Source organism: Lampetra planeri, unplaced genomic scaffold, assembly GCF_965212315.1.
Source record: "Lampetra planeri unplaced genomic scaffold, kcLamPlan1.2.h2 scaffold_1432, whole genome shotgun sequence".
NCBI classification, from domain to species: domain Eukaryota; kingdom Metazoa; phylum Chordata; class Hyperoartia; order Petromyzontiformes; family Petromyzontidae; genus Lampetra; species Lampetra planeri.
In genome coordinates, this window is record NW_027614155.1 from 12,789 (window position 1) to 29,446 (window position 16,658).

Sequence of the window (16,658 nt, forward strand, 5' to 3'; positions counted from 1 at the left end):
GTTGAGTTAAGTTTTCGCACAAAGATAGAAACATGTTTCAGTTGTCATTTTGACAGGTTTTGACAAGTTTTCTGTTCCCACTTGTAACATCAAACCGATCGCAGTTAGTCAGTCTGCAGTTCGCTTTCGGCTACTTCCGCTTGTTATGCCGCATCTCTCATGTGAGAATATCTCTGAACAAAGGCTACAAAGTTAACCCACACACACTACTTCCGCCTTGTGCCGAATCTTCCTACTGAGAACATCTCTGGACACTCCACTGTTTAACGGTTGACTTTACTTCCGACCGTCATCTCTTGCGTCTGCCATAATTCGATATTTTATTTCTAAATATCAGTTTTAGACACACTTCGACGAATCATCGGAAGCTCCATTAGTGTCATTCAGTGTTCCGTACGAATCGACTTAAGTCGACAGGATGTCAGATTTCGACAGTAACCCGTTCGCGGACCCTGACTTCAGCAATCCGTTTCAGGTAACGTTAGCTTGCTAAGTTAGCCACATTAGCTGTTGCATTATTTTACCACACTCCTACTTTACCCTTGATGTGAAATACAGACACTTGATCTTGATGCATTTATAGTTACTTACGATTAACAGTAAGTAACACCAACCAGCTAGAACGATATCAATTTACTTGTTCACAATTAACAGACTTATAACTTATCGTTTACTTTGCCTGACAGAAATGACAATTAAAGTCGAGTGTTAGCTAGCTTTTGTAGCATAGAGAAGAATGTATGTAAAATAAGCAGTTTATAATCCACCTTTCTGCCTTCCACACTTTGTAGCGCTCTATGAGAATGTAATAGATTACTAACTGCACATTATCGTCCCAAAAATAAACACAAATAACTTATATTTATAGCGTAAATACCAGACTATGACTGTTAAGGTCAATAGTTTCAGGGTATGATGGGCTTCCTGAGTGTTTGTTGTCACGTCTGTTCACCTTCCATTCACCTGGTCGTACTGAGATCCGTGTGCAGGCCTGAGTTGGTGTTTACTGAGTCTGATCAAGCAGGAAACAGCTTTCTTTTCTTCTTTTTGATCATGTGCTTCGCAGCCACGTCCTTCACCCACAGCAAAGCTGCATGTCCCTCTGTCCTTCTTAATCTCTCAGGCGTATTAAACATGGCTGGGCACAAGGAAAGAAGCTGATTAATAAATGAGTTAATGGCTTTATCATTTTGATATTTTCTACCTGTGTGTACTGTGGGTGGAGTGTTTACTGGCAGAAGGATTACACTCAGACGATTTAGCAGATGTTCACCAAACCAATTTCTATGTTGGTGGATGTTTTCTTTCTATTCTATTTCTATTTCTTTAAGCCATATGCACTGACTGGTTTGACTTCCAAGCATATCCAAGTGTGAACTCAGAAAAATGCTGCAGACACATGCAAGTGAATCATGATGGGTGAACCCCTGCTGCCCTGTCATTTGTTGGCTCTCGCTGTTTGCTTGAGGAGAAGTAGGGCTTTGTTCCGCTTGCCAATCTTTTTCTTCCATAGCTCATGAAAACATATGGTGACATTTGGCACCGGGATCCCTGAGGGCATCTCATCACACCCATTTATGCATCAGATTGTTACATTTGGGAGAAATCACACTCGTTTGAATGAAGAGTGAAGATAATGCATCATGTCAGTCATCTGTTTTCATCTATACTTGAGGTAGAAGAGAGTCAACAAGTCTTTTGAGATAACTTGCAGTCAGTGCCTGCAGTCAGTGTCAGTAACACTGACTGCAAGCACAAGTTGTCGGTCTTGTAACTGTGATAGGAACTCCATCACTGTGAAATTAGTTCTCACAGATTCATGCAACAGGTGTGCAGCAGCCAGACACTGAACTGATTGTCACACATTACGATCTGCATTTGGTGAACACACACATGTCGTTCTGGCTGTGCAAAGGGGCTGTATTAAACTTTAAAAACAACATACTCTGAAATATTAATGACCCTGGTCTAGTGACATGTTGCAGCGTGTGTGTGTGTGTGTGTGTGTGTGTGTGTGTGTGTGTTTGCGTGCGTGAAAGATGCTCCCAGAAATGTAAGACAGAGAGAGGCAGAGCACACTGGGACTGGATGAGGATAGGAAGGAACGTAAGGAACGCACCGAGTGGAAATCCATTTTGAGTTGCAATTGAATGAACGGCACGTGTGTGAGTGACAAGCTGATGGTAAGTTGAAACTGGTGTTTCCTAGGAGCAGACAGGCTACTTTTGAAGGTTGTTGTGTTAGGTGGCCGTACAAGGGTGTTGCATTTAAAGCAGAAAAATCGAGTGCTTTGTCTTTCTAGTTACAGTAAAACCTGGTGACGATGTTTGTGTCCAGTGAGTTCAGCCTCCTTCTCATTTGTAGACACCATCGCTGGAAAATGATTGGAATCATCTGCCATCTTTGCCAGCGTTTGAATTATAGGCCTGCTGCATTTTGAACAGAGTTTGGCCGTGATGTGGCAGAATAATGACGGGTTTTTACACTTGAGCCATGGAGCCACTGGAGCCATGTTTGTCTCTCCACAGACATCTCTAATGATGTCACTGCCACAAGACAATGGGGGTGGAGGTTTACACCACATCACATTCCAGTCCTTGGCTTCTTTGTGTTTTAAGCATCCTTGTGTGTTGTAATCTGTTATTTCAGGATCCATCAGTGACTCAAGTCCGACAGGCGGCTGCTCCGGCGTTAGAGGAATACAATCCCTTCACAGATGCCAAACCAGTGAGTTGACAGGACATTCGCTGCGTTTGTCTGTTGTTCCTGACTTCCTCGTGACAGTGATGCATGTCACTGATGAAGAAGATGAAAAACAGACAGTGAGCTCACAAACGTGCTCAGATCGCCGGTGATGACATATCTCCTCTGTAGACGCCTGCGGGTTCCGCAGTCAGGACTGCAGCGCCCTCTGTCAACACACAGCCTGCGATCATGAAGCCCACAGAGGAGCCTCCAGCCTACTCGCAGCCTCAGGCACAGGTATGGCCGACCACAGGTGGCTCCTCCCATAGCCGCAACATCTGCCGTGTGTGGTGGCTGACGCTGGTTAACTGTCCTAATTAACTTCAGAAGGGAGCAGCCGTTGTTTGAAACCTGGAAATGAAATTGTGAACAAGCCGCTGCGCCTTGTGAGCAACAGATCTCTGAATGAATGAAAACTGTGACTCCTGGCGTCGTGCTGAGTTTGTCGTCTGTGACTGGACATGAGTCGTCCTGCTCCAGGATGAGTTCCAAACGTAGACGCAGACTACTTTTTTTGTGAGGAAAACCTCGTTGCCTGTGCGCTCACCTCTGCTCTGTTGTGCGTTCGCAGGGGCAGTCGGGAGCAGCTGCCGAGCTGCTGAGGAGACAGGAGGAGCTGGAGAGGAAGGCGGCAGAGTTGGACCGGCGGGAGAGAGAAATGCGGTCGCTCAGCGCGTCAGGAGGTGAGCAGACGACACCAGCTGCTGTTCAGCTCTGTCACTGATTTCACTGCTCCACTTTCTAGCTCCACAGAGGTTCTCAAATCCTGTTGGGTAGTTTTCAGCCCAAACACGCTCTGACCAGAACTATTTGTTATGTATAAGCTGCACATACAATTCCCTGACAGTTCTTATCCTACAACTCAAACTCCAAGTGCTCAGTAGAAGCGTCACCAGCATGTCGTCCTGTTTCAGGGAAGAAAAACAACTGGCCTCCCCTCCCAGAGAACTTCCCCGTGCACCCGTGTTTCTACCACGACATCACAGTGGACATTCCTGTGGAGTATCAGAAGACGGTGAAGATCATGTACTACCTCTGGATGTGTACGTTTTTTTTTTTTTTTTTTAAAGTTTCTGTCATGCTTGAGCACATACGTACGTGAGATGAGACCTGCTGAGTAGTGACTGAGAGGATGGTGATGGTGTCCCAGTCTTGTACTTGTATGACTGCTTATGTGTTTCACAAATGTTCATAAAACACAACTAAACTTGCAATCACTGTTTCAATGGGGGGGTGGGGGTTAACTCCGTGTGGAATTCGATGGCCACATGACGAAGGCACGTGGTGCAGTCATGCGGCCCGATGAGATGACTCAGTCACATGATCGCTGAAAGGCTTGGGGGAGGAGGGGGGGGTCTTTTGAGTTTCTGTCTCTTGATTTGTCTCTGATAACGGCAAAGAATTTCCTAGCGTTTGAATGAACGGATCTTCTGCAGTAAAAGCTCAAGTACACGGCAGGCTAATGTCACATTTCTCAGTGTGGCGTGAACTGAACATTCTGATCCAACAGAGTTGAAGCACATCGACCCTGAATGAAGGTTTGTCAGGCATGTTGGGTCTTTGTGCAGCTCATAAATTCTGGGCTCAACTATCAGGACCCCAAGAACAAATGGTACGGGTGAATAATTTAAAGTGTGTTCTGCTCTCGGTCCTGCACATTGTTACGTGTTGAAATATTAAGTGTCCGTGTTTCCTTGGGCCTGGCACAAGCCAGCTAGCAGCCGATCTCCAGCCTACTTTCTGACATTTTCCTCCTCTTCCTCAGCTCATACCGCCACGCTGCTGGCAAACGTCATCGGCTGCCTGGCCTGGTTCTGTGTGGACGCCACACGAGGGGGGGACTTCGGCCTGTCCATCCTCTGGTTCTTGCTCTTCTCACCCTGCTCCTTCGTCTGCTGGTACCGACCGGTTTATGGAGCATTCAGGTATATAACATCAAACACAGATGTGTTCACAGATGTGCACTGTAGTTGATCTTTTTTCCTTCTTCTCTTTCCACAGGAGCGACAGTTCCTTCAGATTTTTTCTCTTCTTCTTCGTGTACATCTGTCAGTTCGGCGTCTACGTTCTGCAGTGCATCGGCATCGCTGGCTGGGGCGCCAGGTGAGGACACATGGCTAGAATGGGGATAGAAATTTGACACAAGCCCAGACTGAACACGAAAGGGTTTTCAGTCCAAGCTGATGATGCTCAGTGTGTTTGGGATTACAGGTGTGTCTCAATAAGAGTATCAACAAAAAGTTGAAAGTGAAACACTTTTGTGAAAACCCAAACCTCTGTATCTCAGAAAGTGATAATCACCAAAATGAACATAAAATAGATACTTGCAACATGTCAATCTGTGTGTGACGAGTCCATACATTAAGACGTGCTTCACTTTTTGAATCCATTTACCAAAAAAAAAAAACTTTTTGATGATATCCCAACTGACCTGAGGTTCAATGGTCTAATCTGATTTAATTATGATAGCTAAGTTTCTTACCTAAAGGTGCCTGAGCTGCCAGTTTTAGTGACATCACAGCACCAGGACTTGCAAACGTATCAATTTTATTTTTTCAGTAAATCATGATTATAATTTTTGGAGAGGTTTGACTTTTCATTCACTATAAATTCTAGTTTATCAAAAGGAAAGGAACTTAACGTGTGTATATATGTGTGTGATTTGCTGCTCAGCGGCTGGATCTCGGCTCTGATCGGCCTGAATCGCAGCATCCCAGTGGGAATCATAATGATCCTCATTGCTGCTCTCTTCACCTCGCTGGCTGTCATGTCCCTCATCATGTTCAAAAAGGTAGATCTACAAACATGCTCTTGTTATCAGTGTTATTTGTGTTTCTCTTCTGCTCGTTTCTAAACCTCCTGTATGTCCGTCCTCGTCAGGTCCACGCCATGTACCGCACCACTGGGGCCAGCTTCGAGAAGGCCCAGCAGGAGTTTGCTACCGGAGTCATGTCCAACAAGACGGTCCAGACGGCAGCAGCCAACGCTGCATCTAGGGCTGCACAAGGAGCCTTTAAGGAGCAGATCTGATTGACCCACTGGGCTCACCGGACCGAGCCTCCTCGTCAACCACATCTGCACAGTAGTCAAACAGGGCTGCAGCTCCCCTCCGCTCAGACACGTCCATCTGCCGTCGGTCCGCCCCCACCAACAGTCACTCTCATCACTGGGACTCGCCATCTGCACTGCACTCCCAGACAACCTGGGCCCCTGTTATCTTTCTGTGTGTGGTGTGTGCGCGTGTGCGTGTATGTATGCGCCTAAAGCAGCTGGATTAAATCAACCCTTTGAAGCTAGCTTAGTATCCATGTCCTGTGTGTGTGTGTGTGTGTGAGCTTTCATCAACCTAATCACTACTTTTGTTGAAGAATTTTAAATGATTTGATTAAATGAGGGATCTTTAATGGATCTAGTGGTCAGTTGAGGCGCGCAGCAGCGTTCTCTGTGTGAAAGTGCTGCCCACTGGTGGGGTGGGCTTTGTACTGCTGACGCTGAATGCTGTGCATTCTAGTTCACTTCTAATTCACGCTGTTATCAACTTTGATTAGTCATTCACACAAGTCCCCTGTCCACATTCAAGAGTATGAAGTTACTATCGTTCACAGAACAACACAGATTAAATTTCCACATTTAACACATTGGTTTTAAAAAATTAAAAACTGTTTTAACAATCAGATAAACATTTCAGCTCGACTAGGCTCTTTGGCTTTCTGACGTATTTTGTGCTGAACAGAATTGCAACGGAGTGGAAAACTATTTTAAAAGACACACAAGTATGTTTTTGTCAGATTGACCTGAAAAACATCTGCATAGTTCACGCCTAGTGTGTCTGCAGGATGTGTTTGTTTGCCTTTTATCAACCTCCATGTCTGTTGTGAGATTACGAAGCAGTGCACTTTAAATCTGGTTATTAAATGTATCTATTGCCTTCTGCTGGTTTATGATTCTCCCACATGAAACATGCAGATCAGTGTCAGTCATTAGCTGCGGAAGTACCGGTGGCACTAACTGCTACGTGTCAGTGTTTAAGAAGAGGAACATGTCGCCAGCTGGAGATTTTCCTCAAATCTTCACCCACATGATGAGCGTCAAATTGACTGACACTTGTTGTTAAAACCTATTTCGCTGAATGTAAAGTTCTGCTAAGGTACCATGACTGACAAGTGAGCAAACGCAGTAAATCTGAATGTGACCGATCATTTCATGGTGAAGCCTTTGTGTGGATGTGTCTCGTGTTAGGATAAATATGAGATGTGAACTGTGATGTGACGTAGACGGGCTGTAAAATCCACGTGGTAGAAACACTGAGGACAAAGCATCTCAAACAATTCGGTGTGGAAGCGATTTCAGGGCTGTTTGTGTTTTTTGTACGTCAGCTGTTGGCTACAAATTCTGCTGTAATTTAAGACGCATTGTGGGGAGTTTGAGTTTTGTATATTTATTGTATTAACACCGAATAAAATCTGTCTTATGTATGTGGTTTCTATTTTTCCCACGTGTGTGATCCTCTGTCAGTCAGCAGACCATTAAATGTTAATGCCTCCTTATCTTACTGAATTTGGTGGAGCTGTGAACTCAGAACACCAGCGTCTTTGGTTTCTCCCAGGGGAACTCCTCTCTGCCGAAGTGACCGTAACAAGCCGTCGCCTGGTAGATTGGACGCTTCAGACCGAGCTCTCTACAAAACCAGAGAGAGAAACCATGGAGAGATGAATATGAAGAAATGACAAAAAACATCTTGTCCAATGGTTGGAGGAACGTACTTCACAATGACCCCGGGTCTCAGGTCAAAGTTGTTCAGGACGATTTGCAGCAGCTCGTCTTCATCTCTGTTCGATGTCCCGTAGTGAAACACGGAGACGGAGAGAGGATGGCTCACACCGATGGCGTACGAGATCTGAAGGAAACAAACGACAGGGCATGAATGAGCCAACGCCATCAAGCTGACGAGTGTGTTTGTGTGATCGTCCCCTGAAACTACTTCTGCAATAAATATGTACTGATGCGCTCACTGCAGGGTGAAACACGTCTATTCTTGTATTTTAAGGTCCGGTTGTAACACGGGAAGAGAGGTGAAATTAGACTCATGTCTGGGCCAGCGGTTGTAATTCTAATAATAAGAAACTTTAAAAATGCAATTCATTACAAAGAATGACAAACTAATTTTTCTTCCACAATCAACCAGAAAATACCGACAAACAGGGCGAACGTTGTGCTTACCTGGACGAGGGCTCTCCTACACAGCCCAGCTTTGACCAAGGACTTGGCCACCCAGCGCGCTGCATAGGCCCCAGACCGGTCCACTTTGGAGTAGTCCTTCCCGGAGAACGCCCCACCTCCGTGGCCACCCCCACCCCCCGTATGTATCCACGATGATCTTTCTCCCGGTGAGTCCGGCGTCACTCTGCCGGCACCAAGATTTATCAAGACTTATCGACCAACAACCACCATAGGATTTCATCTTTTATAGAGAGTCATGTCTCACCTGAGGACCTCCCAGGAGGAATTTTCCACTTGGCAGAAGATGGTAGATGGTTTTGTCGTCCAGGTATTTAGCAGGGATGACGACTTTGACCACCTTCTCCATCAGTTGGAGTCGGATCTCCTCCAGTGTGATGTCCGGACTGTGCTGCACTGAGATGACCAGCGTGTGTACTCGAAGCGGCTCCATGGCGCCCGCGTTGTCCCTGTACTCCACGGTAACCTGCAGAAACACAAACTTATCAGTAAAGAATGTTCAAAAACAGCAAGACAGACTTCACCCGCACAGTGTCACCTGTGATTTGGCGTCTGGTTGGATCCAAGGACACTCGGCGCTGCGCGACAGCTGCTTCATCCTGTAGTTGAGTCTATGCGCGAGGAGGAGGGTCAAAGGCATACACTCCTCCGTCTCATCGGAGGCGTAACCAAACATCAGACCCTGGAGAGACAAGAAGATGACAACAATTAACATTTTTTAGGAGCAGTTTGTACAATTCTCTGCTCTTCTCTTCTGACAGTTTCAGTAGTAACAATCACTGAGTAGAATCGTTATGAACGCCATGCCAACATTTTTCTGTCGCTCAAAGTGTACAATAAATGAATAGCATTCCTTTTTTAGTATAAGATGCACCTGTGTATCTTCCTGATTCTCATATGACCTCCCGACATACAAACAAACAACATATGTTGATTATATACTGGACCTGGTCTCCTGCGCCGATATCCTCCTGATTCTTGCCTTCAAACACGCAGTCCGATATCTCCACACACTGTGGCTCCAGCGCCACCAGCACATTGCAGGTCTTATAATCAAACCCTGCAGATCACAGTCGTAACTATAGATCAGCATTTTGATTACTTTTCCTGAACTTCAAATCCTGGATCCAGTTACCTTTAGAAGAGTCGTCATAGCCAATCTTCTTCACCGTGTTTCGGACCACCGACTGGAGATCCACAACGGCCTTCGACGTCACTTCGCCCACTAACAAAATCATACCGGTCTTCGCCACACATTCTGTTCCAAGATCAGAACGTGAGTGTGGGGCGGACCTTTATAATGTCTAATAAATATGTGAACATACTTTCATGCAATCAGACAAACTCACCACAGGCAACTTTAGAGTCTGGGTCCTGGCTCAGGTAGGCGTCGAGAACAGCGTCGCTGATTTGATCACACATTTTATCTGTAAACAAATTAAAAAAATGCAGAGGTAAATACGTTTTGCACTCATTATCTGTTAAATCACTTGGTAATGACAAGATCTAAATCTAATCTTTGACAGATTTGAATCATTTGTGTTATTCAAGCAGTTCGCTTAGCCCAGAGATACTGCACTTGCCCTTTATTATATTTAAATTCTTGTTCAGATTAACCAAGGTTGTAAAAGCTAACAATTGTGAATTTCTCCTGTGAGATTAAATAAAGTATCTATTTATCTATCAATGACCATTCACTGTCAACGAGAAGCAATTCATGATACTGTTATTCATGTAGCAGTAAAATAAATGTGTATGATTGAATAAAATAATATTCGGTTCATCCTCATGTTCTTTACAGATGAAATATGTAAATACATTTGGAGTTGATAATATATATATATTTGGAGATATTATGCAAGTTCAGAACAGTTAACCGACGAGATGCAAATGAGATTTGCTGCGTCCTGGCAGTGTCCGTGAACGCAGCTTTGACTGCACGTCCGGACATGTCCAGCTAGTGTCTGTGTTTAAAATCCGTTTTAGTTCCAAAGTAGGAATCAAAATAATGGATTTACAGCACCAGAGTGTCCCTCTCCAACTGACTCCGACGTGAAGAGGAACGTCTTCCCGCCGTTGGTTCCTCCTCTCGGGTTCATTCTCCGGTTCGTCGGTCGGTTCGACAGTTAAATTCGGTTTTAACGGTGTGAACACTTCTCACTTGTGACATTGAACAGTAGTTAACGCTGGTTAATTATTACAGTGACGCTGGGGGAAAAAAGGAGGCGGTGGAACTTTCCCTGTTTGACTGCGGCCACAAGATGGCGCTGTTTCCTCTTGCATCATATCCGGTGGCACGTGACAAGTCATCCCAACTGCAGTTGATTCATGGCGGCTAATAAATTAACGTCCGAAGAACATAATCTATATCATTATTTACGTTATTACAGAGATTTAAAACGACAAATATTCTAGGTTTTAACTAATTAAACCAGTGAACCAAACATGATTTTGTCCTCATACTTTAAATCAACTGGGTAAGCTAACAACTATAATCAAATACTATAATCAAAGACGTGTTACTTACTAGTTCTTCAGCAGGGTAACCTGCACACCTATGACATAACTATAAAACAATAATTAGATCCACAATGATATTTATCGTTTTTTATAACTTTTTAGTCAATTTTATTATCATTGATATACATACTTTGTTGAGTTTTGTCAATCACAGTTGATAATAATTTGTGTCACCGCCCACGTTTATTTATTCTTTCTTTCCGTTTAATTTCTCACCAGTCAGACAGAAAGTAGTTTATTTTATTCCAGGATACATTATACTTGTATGACATTACAGGTTATAAACCTATAATTCAACAAAAGCTTTAGTTGTTAAACTGCTGTACGTCAACGTTACATCTTAAAATTAAAAGTGCCTGCTGATTTTCCTGGCAGACAAGGTCAAAGGTCAAATCTCTGCAGATATCCTGTCCTCTGATCTAAAGTTGGACTATAAACTCGAAGTCTAACCGATCCCATTCACACATTCATTTTCTGTGGTCCCACAAAGGTCAGCAGACAGAAATATTGTCACTCATGGCTTCAAAATTACATCAATCGGTCTGTCACTATCTCCTGGAAAAGCTGGTGTCAGTCAGTTCCTGACACTGATCAGCGAACATAAACTGCCTGCTGGAAACAGCTGACAACACAGGACGCGGAAATGAAGTGAAGCAACTGACTGACTTCTCCCTTTTTGCTGCCTGTGAGCGAGTGAGGGAACTTTGTCCAGACATTTCAACCCTGAAATCTGTATCTGCGGCTCAGCTGATGGTACGTAAACCCCACCAGACACCGAAGAGCTGTGAGACAAACGGTTTTAATCTCATACATGTGGCGTGATGAGCAACAGAGCTCATGAAAAAAAGGAAGTGAACCAGTTACTTCTCAGGCGAATGAGACTTTGATTGGGGTCGCAGTGAGTCAATGAGTAACAGAGGGGAGGTGGACATTTGCTCTGCCTGACTCACGAGAAACAAAGATCTCAACATTTGTTTATGACAGAGACTTTTTACCTGTGAATGTTTTGTGACAAACTCCCGTGATGGTAAGTTTTGACTCTTCAATGACTCCAGGACGTCTGTCTGTGCCGTTCCATGCAGCTTTAGATCTGACTTTCGTTCTTTCCTGTTGCAGGAAGTGAAGTTTGGTCATTTTTCACGCTCCATTCCATCCTTTCATTGCCTTCAATGTGTCATAAGCTGATCTTTCCTTAACTTCTACACTTTGCTCCGACATCTGTTGTTGGTTCGTTGGTGAACGGTATAAAAGTGTGGATTGTTGCTGAGTGTCAGCACAATGACATTCAAACCTGCTGGCCGTTTTTCATGAACTTTGGAGCTCAAGGTGTAGAAAGTCCCATTAGATCAGATTGAATCCATCTTGTTCCAGCACCAGTTAGAAATGTAGTCAATGTGCTTTAAATGCATTATCAATGTGTTTTACCAAAGCAACATCTGTCCATATGTGATTGACACTTCTGGTTTTAAGACTTGAAAAGAAAAAATGAATAGCATTTATATACTACTTTCTTAACTGATGTGATGTCATTTTGAGATGATGCACATCAGGGGTCACCAGAGGTCAGTCTGTATGTCCAGCACAGAAAGATGTAACAGGATGAGGCGCTGCAGGACGCCCAACAAAAAAAAAAATCAATTGAATCACCCATTACCCTCAGCCACCATCATAAATGCTGGTTCCCCTAATAGCGGCCTATTCCAGTGTCTAAATTATTTTTTCTCTTTTCCACAGGCGGACACAAGCGCTCGGTCGCAGACCTCTGGCTCACCGGCCAAGATCGATCATGTGCAAGATCAGGTGAACGAGGTTAAGGTCATTTTGAAAGACAACATCAACAAAGTGCTGGATCGGGGAGACCGCTTAGACGATTTGATCGGCAAGACGGACGACCTGCAGGCGTCCGTGAGTCCTTCATGACCTCCGAGCGTCAACATTTCACTTACTCAAGCGTCATTTTTTTCAGGCTTCTATTTAACTTCTCTCGTCATCATTTGTGACTCTTTCAGGCTGACTCGTTCCAGAGGACGTCGACCCGGGGTGGCGAGAAAATACTGGTGGAAAAACATTAAAATGATGATTATCATTGGTGTGATCGTGCTGATCGTCCTCATCCTCATCATCCTCGCCGCTACGAACGTCATTTGAATCAGAAGACGGACGGCGCTTTTACACTGAACCCTGTTTGCAGCACCTGAATATTTGTCCATGAAACACTCCAAACAAATGAACATTCCACTCAGGATCACAAATCCAAAGAAGTGTTTATTATTTTGTCTCATTTCTTTATGTTCAATACAATGTGTGTGTATATATGTAATGTGTGTGTGTATATATATATATGTATATATACATACATACACTGTCTCTGACTGTCATGTATTAATCAAACTGATGAGGAGCCTAAAGCAATTAATCTTCTTGCTGTAAATATTTGATCTGTGTCCAAATCCATCATGTCAGTAACATAATAAATGAAGGGATTCACAAATAGCAATTGAAGAACATTAAATACAAAAAACAAGAAGGTATGAAGAACGCAACCTGCTAAAACGTCAAAATCCAACAAATACTTGAGGAAAAGTGGGTCATAGTACTCTTCGGTTATTCTCTTACAACCAGATAGTCCTCGTTACTGGAAACCACCATCACTGTTGCCAGTGCAGCAGACGACGGTTTGGCGTCACACAAACACCTGCGAAAAACAAAGAAAGACCAATGAGCCAGAGTGGAACGCAAATCAGACCAAAACCACCAAACAGGAACCCGCATGTCTACAATGTCCAATGTCCAAAAAAAAAAAGAAAAAATACGAAAAACAAAATGGGAACAATTATTTTAACAGTTTAAAATTTCCATAAAGTTAGAAATCCTAAAAAAAAATTGAAAATTTAAAACAGAAGAAACCTTCAATGGGTCAAAAATACACCTTGAAGAAAACATTTCATGCAAATTTCTCTGGAAAATGTCGTGACACTTTTATTCTCCTTCTTTAACAAACGGTTAAGAGGAAAACTGTGTTACAGGAAAATTAAGAAGAGGAGTCTTTTTCCATCGCTGGCAGTAATACAAAACAGAGTACAGGTAAACAACATAAAGCACTTTATCCCCCAATGCAGCAGAGTCCAAATACGAGCCAGGTTTTAGCTCATGGACTACTGGCTAAGAGAGCTAAATAAAGAAACAAGCATTTTAGGTAAGATTAGAGCAAATGTTAACAACTGGAAAGTCCAAAGAAAGCTGTCGTATCCTTTGAAAAGCAGATAGTTAATTTTATAATCATTACTTGTGGGGGAGTAAGGGCCTGTAAAAAATGACAATTACATGTATATTTTACTTTTTTTTTTACATTACATACATTTGCAAATAAATTAAAATGAAAAGCAAGATGACAAAGCTGGACGTGTCCCATGTTTGTTTAGTTTAGAAATGCTGATACAGGATGTTGTAAGACCATACCAAATGGCAGCATTCGAGAGCGTATGCTTCTCGTACCCGGTCCGCATTGAGCGGGCCCTGAGAGTATCTGGGAGTCAGCTCATGGCCTGCAAGGAAGCTCCGCTGGCAGGTACAAACAAGGTATGTCAGAGTTAGGAGACAACATACTTCTTTTCTGTTTTTCCTTGCACATCCTTAACTTTGGCATCCATTTAATGTAGTTTACCTGTTAACCTTACTGTTAAAAAAAAAGGAAAAAAAGGTGCAAAAAGAGGCAGCAGAAGGCCGGCTGTTCAAATAAAAATCGCTGTGTAGCCTCTATGTTACCACTACTGTACAGCACGTGAGGGTGCTGGAGAAAAAGAAGTTTACAAGAGGAAATTATTCAAAATGTTACCAAACAGCAAAGTAAATATAACTAGTTTATGTTTTTTAAAGTACATGGTGTATTCTTGTTTTTACATACCTACTTGAATATGAGCGTTTTCCCCCAGTTAATACGGCTTGTAACTGGTGGTGTGACCACGGCGCCGTGGCGACTTGCCATACCCAGCAGATTGATCTACAAGTGTGGTACAAAATGTGATCGTAAAACAACAAATAACAGAAAATAACGGGGAGGGGGGAGGGTGGAGGGTATGCAGAGCATGCACGATTGTCTTCTTCTACTCTGGGGTTTGTTGTTGGAGATTGGTTTTCAAACGGCGAGCGGGAGGTGGGGGTGGGTCAGTCGCCTCGGACGGGTGAGAAAAGTTAAACAGCCAGTGAAGATGCGTTTACATGAAATGTGTATGTTTACATGCAGTGTCACACCCCCACTTCCTGTACGCGCTCACACTCCTACACTGCATCATTGATGCAAAAACCGCTGCAGTTTTATGAGAATGTAAAAAAACTAACCAATAAAAAAAACAAAACATAAAACCATTGTTGGTTCATTAAAAACAAAAAACAACAACTCTGGGCCGCTAATGGGAAACACTGACCTACAGCTTGAGCAACAATTGCAGTTGGTTCATTAGTACTGTTAAAGAAAAACACAACAAAACACTGCAGGGAAACTCTAAAGAGATCAAACTTTTATTAACAAAGCCAATAAAACAAGTGACAGTTTGGTCTGGCACGGCACTCGTGCTCGTGCTGGAATAGAAAACAACAAGGTGAAAGGAGCGGCGAGAAAGGCAGAAACTTTCCGTTTCATCCCATCAGTATTCATGAAATGCTTAGAATTTTTTTTTTATACTCTCACAACCTTTATACATTTGACTTGAAAGGGATTCTATTGTAAAGTACAAAAAAAAAAAAAAAAAGACGACGGTGGGGACGGTGGCCGAGTTGTGAAATCGGTGTGTACAAGGTGGACGAGTGGACCCGTGTAACACCAGTGACAAACTACCGCAGCAAACCTATATCAAACTGAAGCACATCGATGGCATCAGTAGGTGCTTCACAGATTTAGGTTTACTTACCACTGTCGCCACCATATCCATAATAGTTGTTGTAACCAGAGTAATCATAGCCGCCATATCCTCCGTATCCTTGATCACCGTATCCGTAGTTTCCATAGCCGTGATTCCAGTAGTTGCTGTAACCCTGGTTCCAACTGTGATTGGGACCTGCAGTTAGACGAAACGTACGTTTGTTTAACGCTGCTCGTTGGTCACACAGACCCCTCCCTGACTGAACATGTCCACTTACCGCCTCTTCCCCTGGAGCGGGATGAGTATCCACCTCGGCCTCCCCAGTACTGCTGCTGCTGGTACTGCTCCTTGGACATTGCCACCTTTATTTCACACTAATGGACGACAAATTGAAGTGTTTTAGTGCCACATCGCTCGATCACAGATCTGATACTTGACGCTTTGTACCTGACTGAGTCCAATGTTGTGATACTTCTTCTCCATGATCACTTTCACCGGCTCCTCGTCTTTGAATGTTATAAAGCAGAAGCCTCTCCTCTTGTTTGTTTTGTTGTCCATCGGGAGCTCGATTGACTCCACCTGTTTGAGCCACATGAACACTGTTTTTACTTCGTGTTACAGAGCTGAGAAGGGGAACCAGGCACATATGATGATTTGAGAGCAAGTCATGTAAACTGAAAAGAAGACACATGAGTATCTGGGTACCTCTCCAAAGGCACCAAAGTACTCTCTGACTTTGTCTTCAGGTGTGTCTGGAGAGAGACCGCCGACAAAGATCTTCTTCACGGGCTCCTTGCTCTTCATGGCCTTGGCTTTTTTAGGGTCAATCACCTTCCCGTTGAGTTTGTGTTCCTTCTGTGTAGCAACCTGCAGGACAAAATTAAATACTGACATATGGAATTTGAGGGGTTGAGGGGATGTTCTTGTCAGCCTGGCCTGGATGTGTAAACATATGCCTAAACCTTGGATATGTACCGCACAAGTACATTGAACATTTGATACTAACATTATTCACTGAAGCAGAAAATTACCTTGTCAACACTTTCCGGTTCCTTAAAGAGCACAAAGCCAAATCCCCTTGAACGGCCAGTCAGTGGGTCCAGCTTCAGAGTGCAATCTACAACCTCTCCAAACTTGGAAAAGTAATCTTTCAAGTCCTTCTTCGTTGTGTCCCAGCTGAGTCCTCCAACAAACATCTTCCTATTCGCACAGCAATAACACACATGAGCAAACTGTACAAAAAGCAGCAATGTGCATCGCCTCATGACGAACATAGACACCCAACTGGAAAGGGGT

General features: G+C 43.5%; 4 protein-coding genes across 6 annotated transcripts; 2 read left to right on the forward strand and 2 right to left on the reverse strand.

Annotated features, from left to right (window-relative positions):
- The first annotated feature begins 418 nt into the window (after positions 1-418).
- Positions 419-5,775, forward strand: SCAMP1 (secretory carrier membrane protein 1). Of its 3 annotated transcripts, none has more exons than XM_078622301.1 (9): positions 419-475; positions 2,650-2,727; positions 2,875-2,982; positions 3,317-3,428; positions 3,660-3,788; positions 4,511-4,670; positions 4,747-4,848; positions 5,419-5,536; positions 5,626-5,775. In XM_078622301.1, exons 1-9 carry the CDS (start codon positions 419-421, stop codon positions 5,773-5,775), a joined length of 1,014 nt encoding a protein of 337 aa, XP_078478427.1. The 3 variants fall into 3 exon arrangements, with proteins under 3 accessions (XP_078478427.1, XP_078478428.1, XP_078478429.1); XM_078622302.1 differs by having other exon boundaries at positions 3,323-3,428; XM_078622303.1 differs by lacking the exon at positions 2,650-2,727.
- A 1,545-nt stretch (positions 5,776-7,320) lies between these two features.
- LOC144739341 (S-adenosylmethionine synthase-like) lies at positions 7,321-10,082 on the reverse strand. The gene is given in 10 exon segments (XM_078622305.1): positions 7,321-7,423; positions 7,509-7,642; positions 7,966-8,094; positions 8,096-8,149; positions 8,231-8,449; positions 8,522-8,665; positions 8,931-9,043; positions 9,119-9,241; positions 9,333-9,410; positions 10,007-10,082. Coding segments are annotated over 10 exon segments (1,173 nt in total).
- Positions 10,083-10,244: 162 nt separating this feature from the next.
- LOC144739340 (vesicle-associated membrane protein 3-like) lies at positions 10,245-12,651 on the forward strand. Its single transcript, XM_078622304.1, is given in 5 exon segments — positions 10,245-10,281; positions 11,126-11,256; positions 12,238-12,408; positions 12,513-12,542; positions 12,544-12,651. Coding segments are annotated over 5 exon segments (477 nt in total).
- A 1,784-nt stretch (positions 12,652-14,435) lies between these two features.
- HNRNPD (heterogeneous nuclear ribonucleoprotein D) lies at positions 14,436-16,558 on the reverse strand. Its single transcript, XM_078622300.1, has 6 exons — positions 16,394-16,558; positions 16,068-16,229; positions 15,810-15,941; positions 15,640-15,736; positions 15,411-15,557; positions 14,436-14,503 (listed from the first exon to the last, which is right to left on the reverse strand). Exons 1-6 carry the CDS (start codon positions 16,556-16,558, stop codon positions 14,436-14,438), a joined length of 771 nt encoding a protein of 256 aa, XP_078478426.1.
- Between the last annotated feature and the right edge of the window lie 100 nt (positions 16,559-16,658).

What these genes read in the sequence shown, in the direction of transcription:
- SCAMP1 (XM_078622301.1), top strand. Translation starts at nt 419, where the DNA reads ATGTCAGATTTCGACAGTAACCCGTTCGCGGACCCTGACTTCAGCAAT. An exon ending in ACTCGCAGCCTCAGGCACAG is followed by an intron (nt 2,983 to 3,316) that starts GTATGGCCGACC and finishes GTGCGTTCGCAG; the next exon opens with GGGCAGTCGGGAGCAGCTGC. An exon ending in GTCGCTCAGCGCGTCAGGAG is followed by an intron (nt 3,429 to 3,659) that starts GTGAGCAGACGA and finishes GTCCTGTTTCAG; the next exon opens with GGAAGAAAAACAACTGGCCT.
- HNRNPD (XM_078622300.1), bottom strand. Translation starts at nt 16,558, where the DNA reads ATGTTTGTTGGAGGACTCAGCTGGGACACAACGAAGAAGGACTTGAAA. An exon ending in ACTTTGGTGCCTTTGGAGAG is followed by an intron (nt 15,942 to 16,067) that starts GTACCCAGATAC and finishes TGGCTCAAACAG; the next exon opens with GTGGAGTCAATCGAGCTCCC. An exon ending in TGGATATGGTGGCGACAGTG is followed by an intron (nt 14,504 to 15,410) that starts GTAAGTAAACCT and finishes CCACACTTGTAG; the next exon opens with ATCAATCTGCTGGGTATGGC.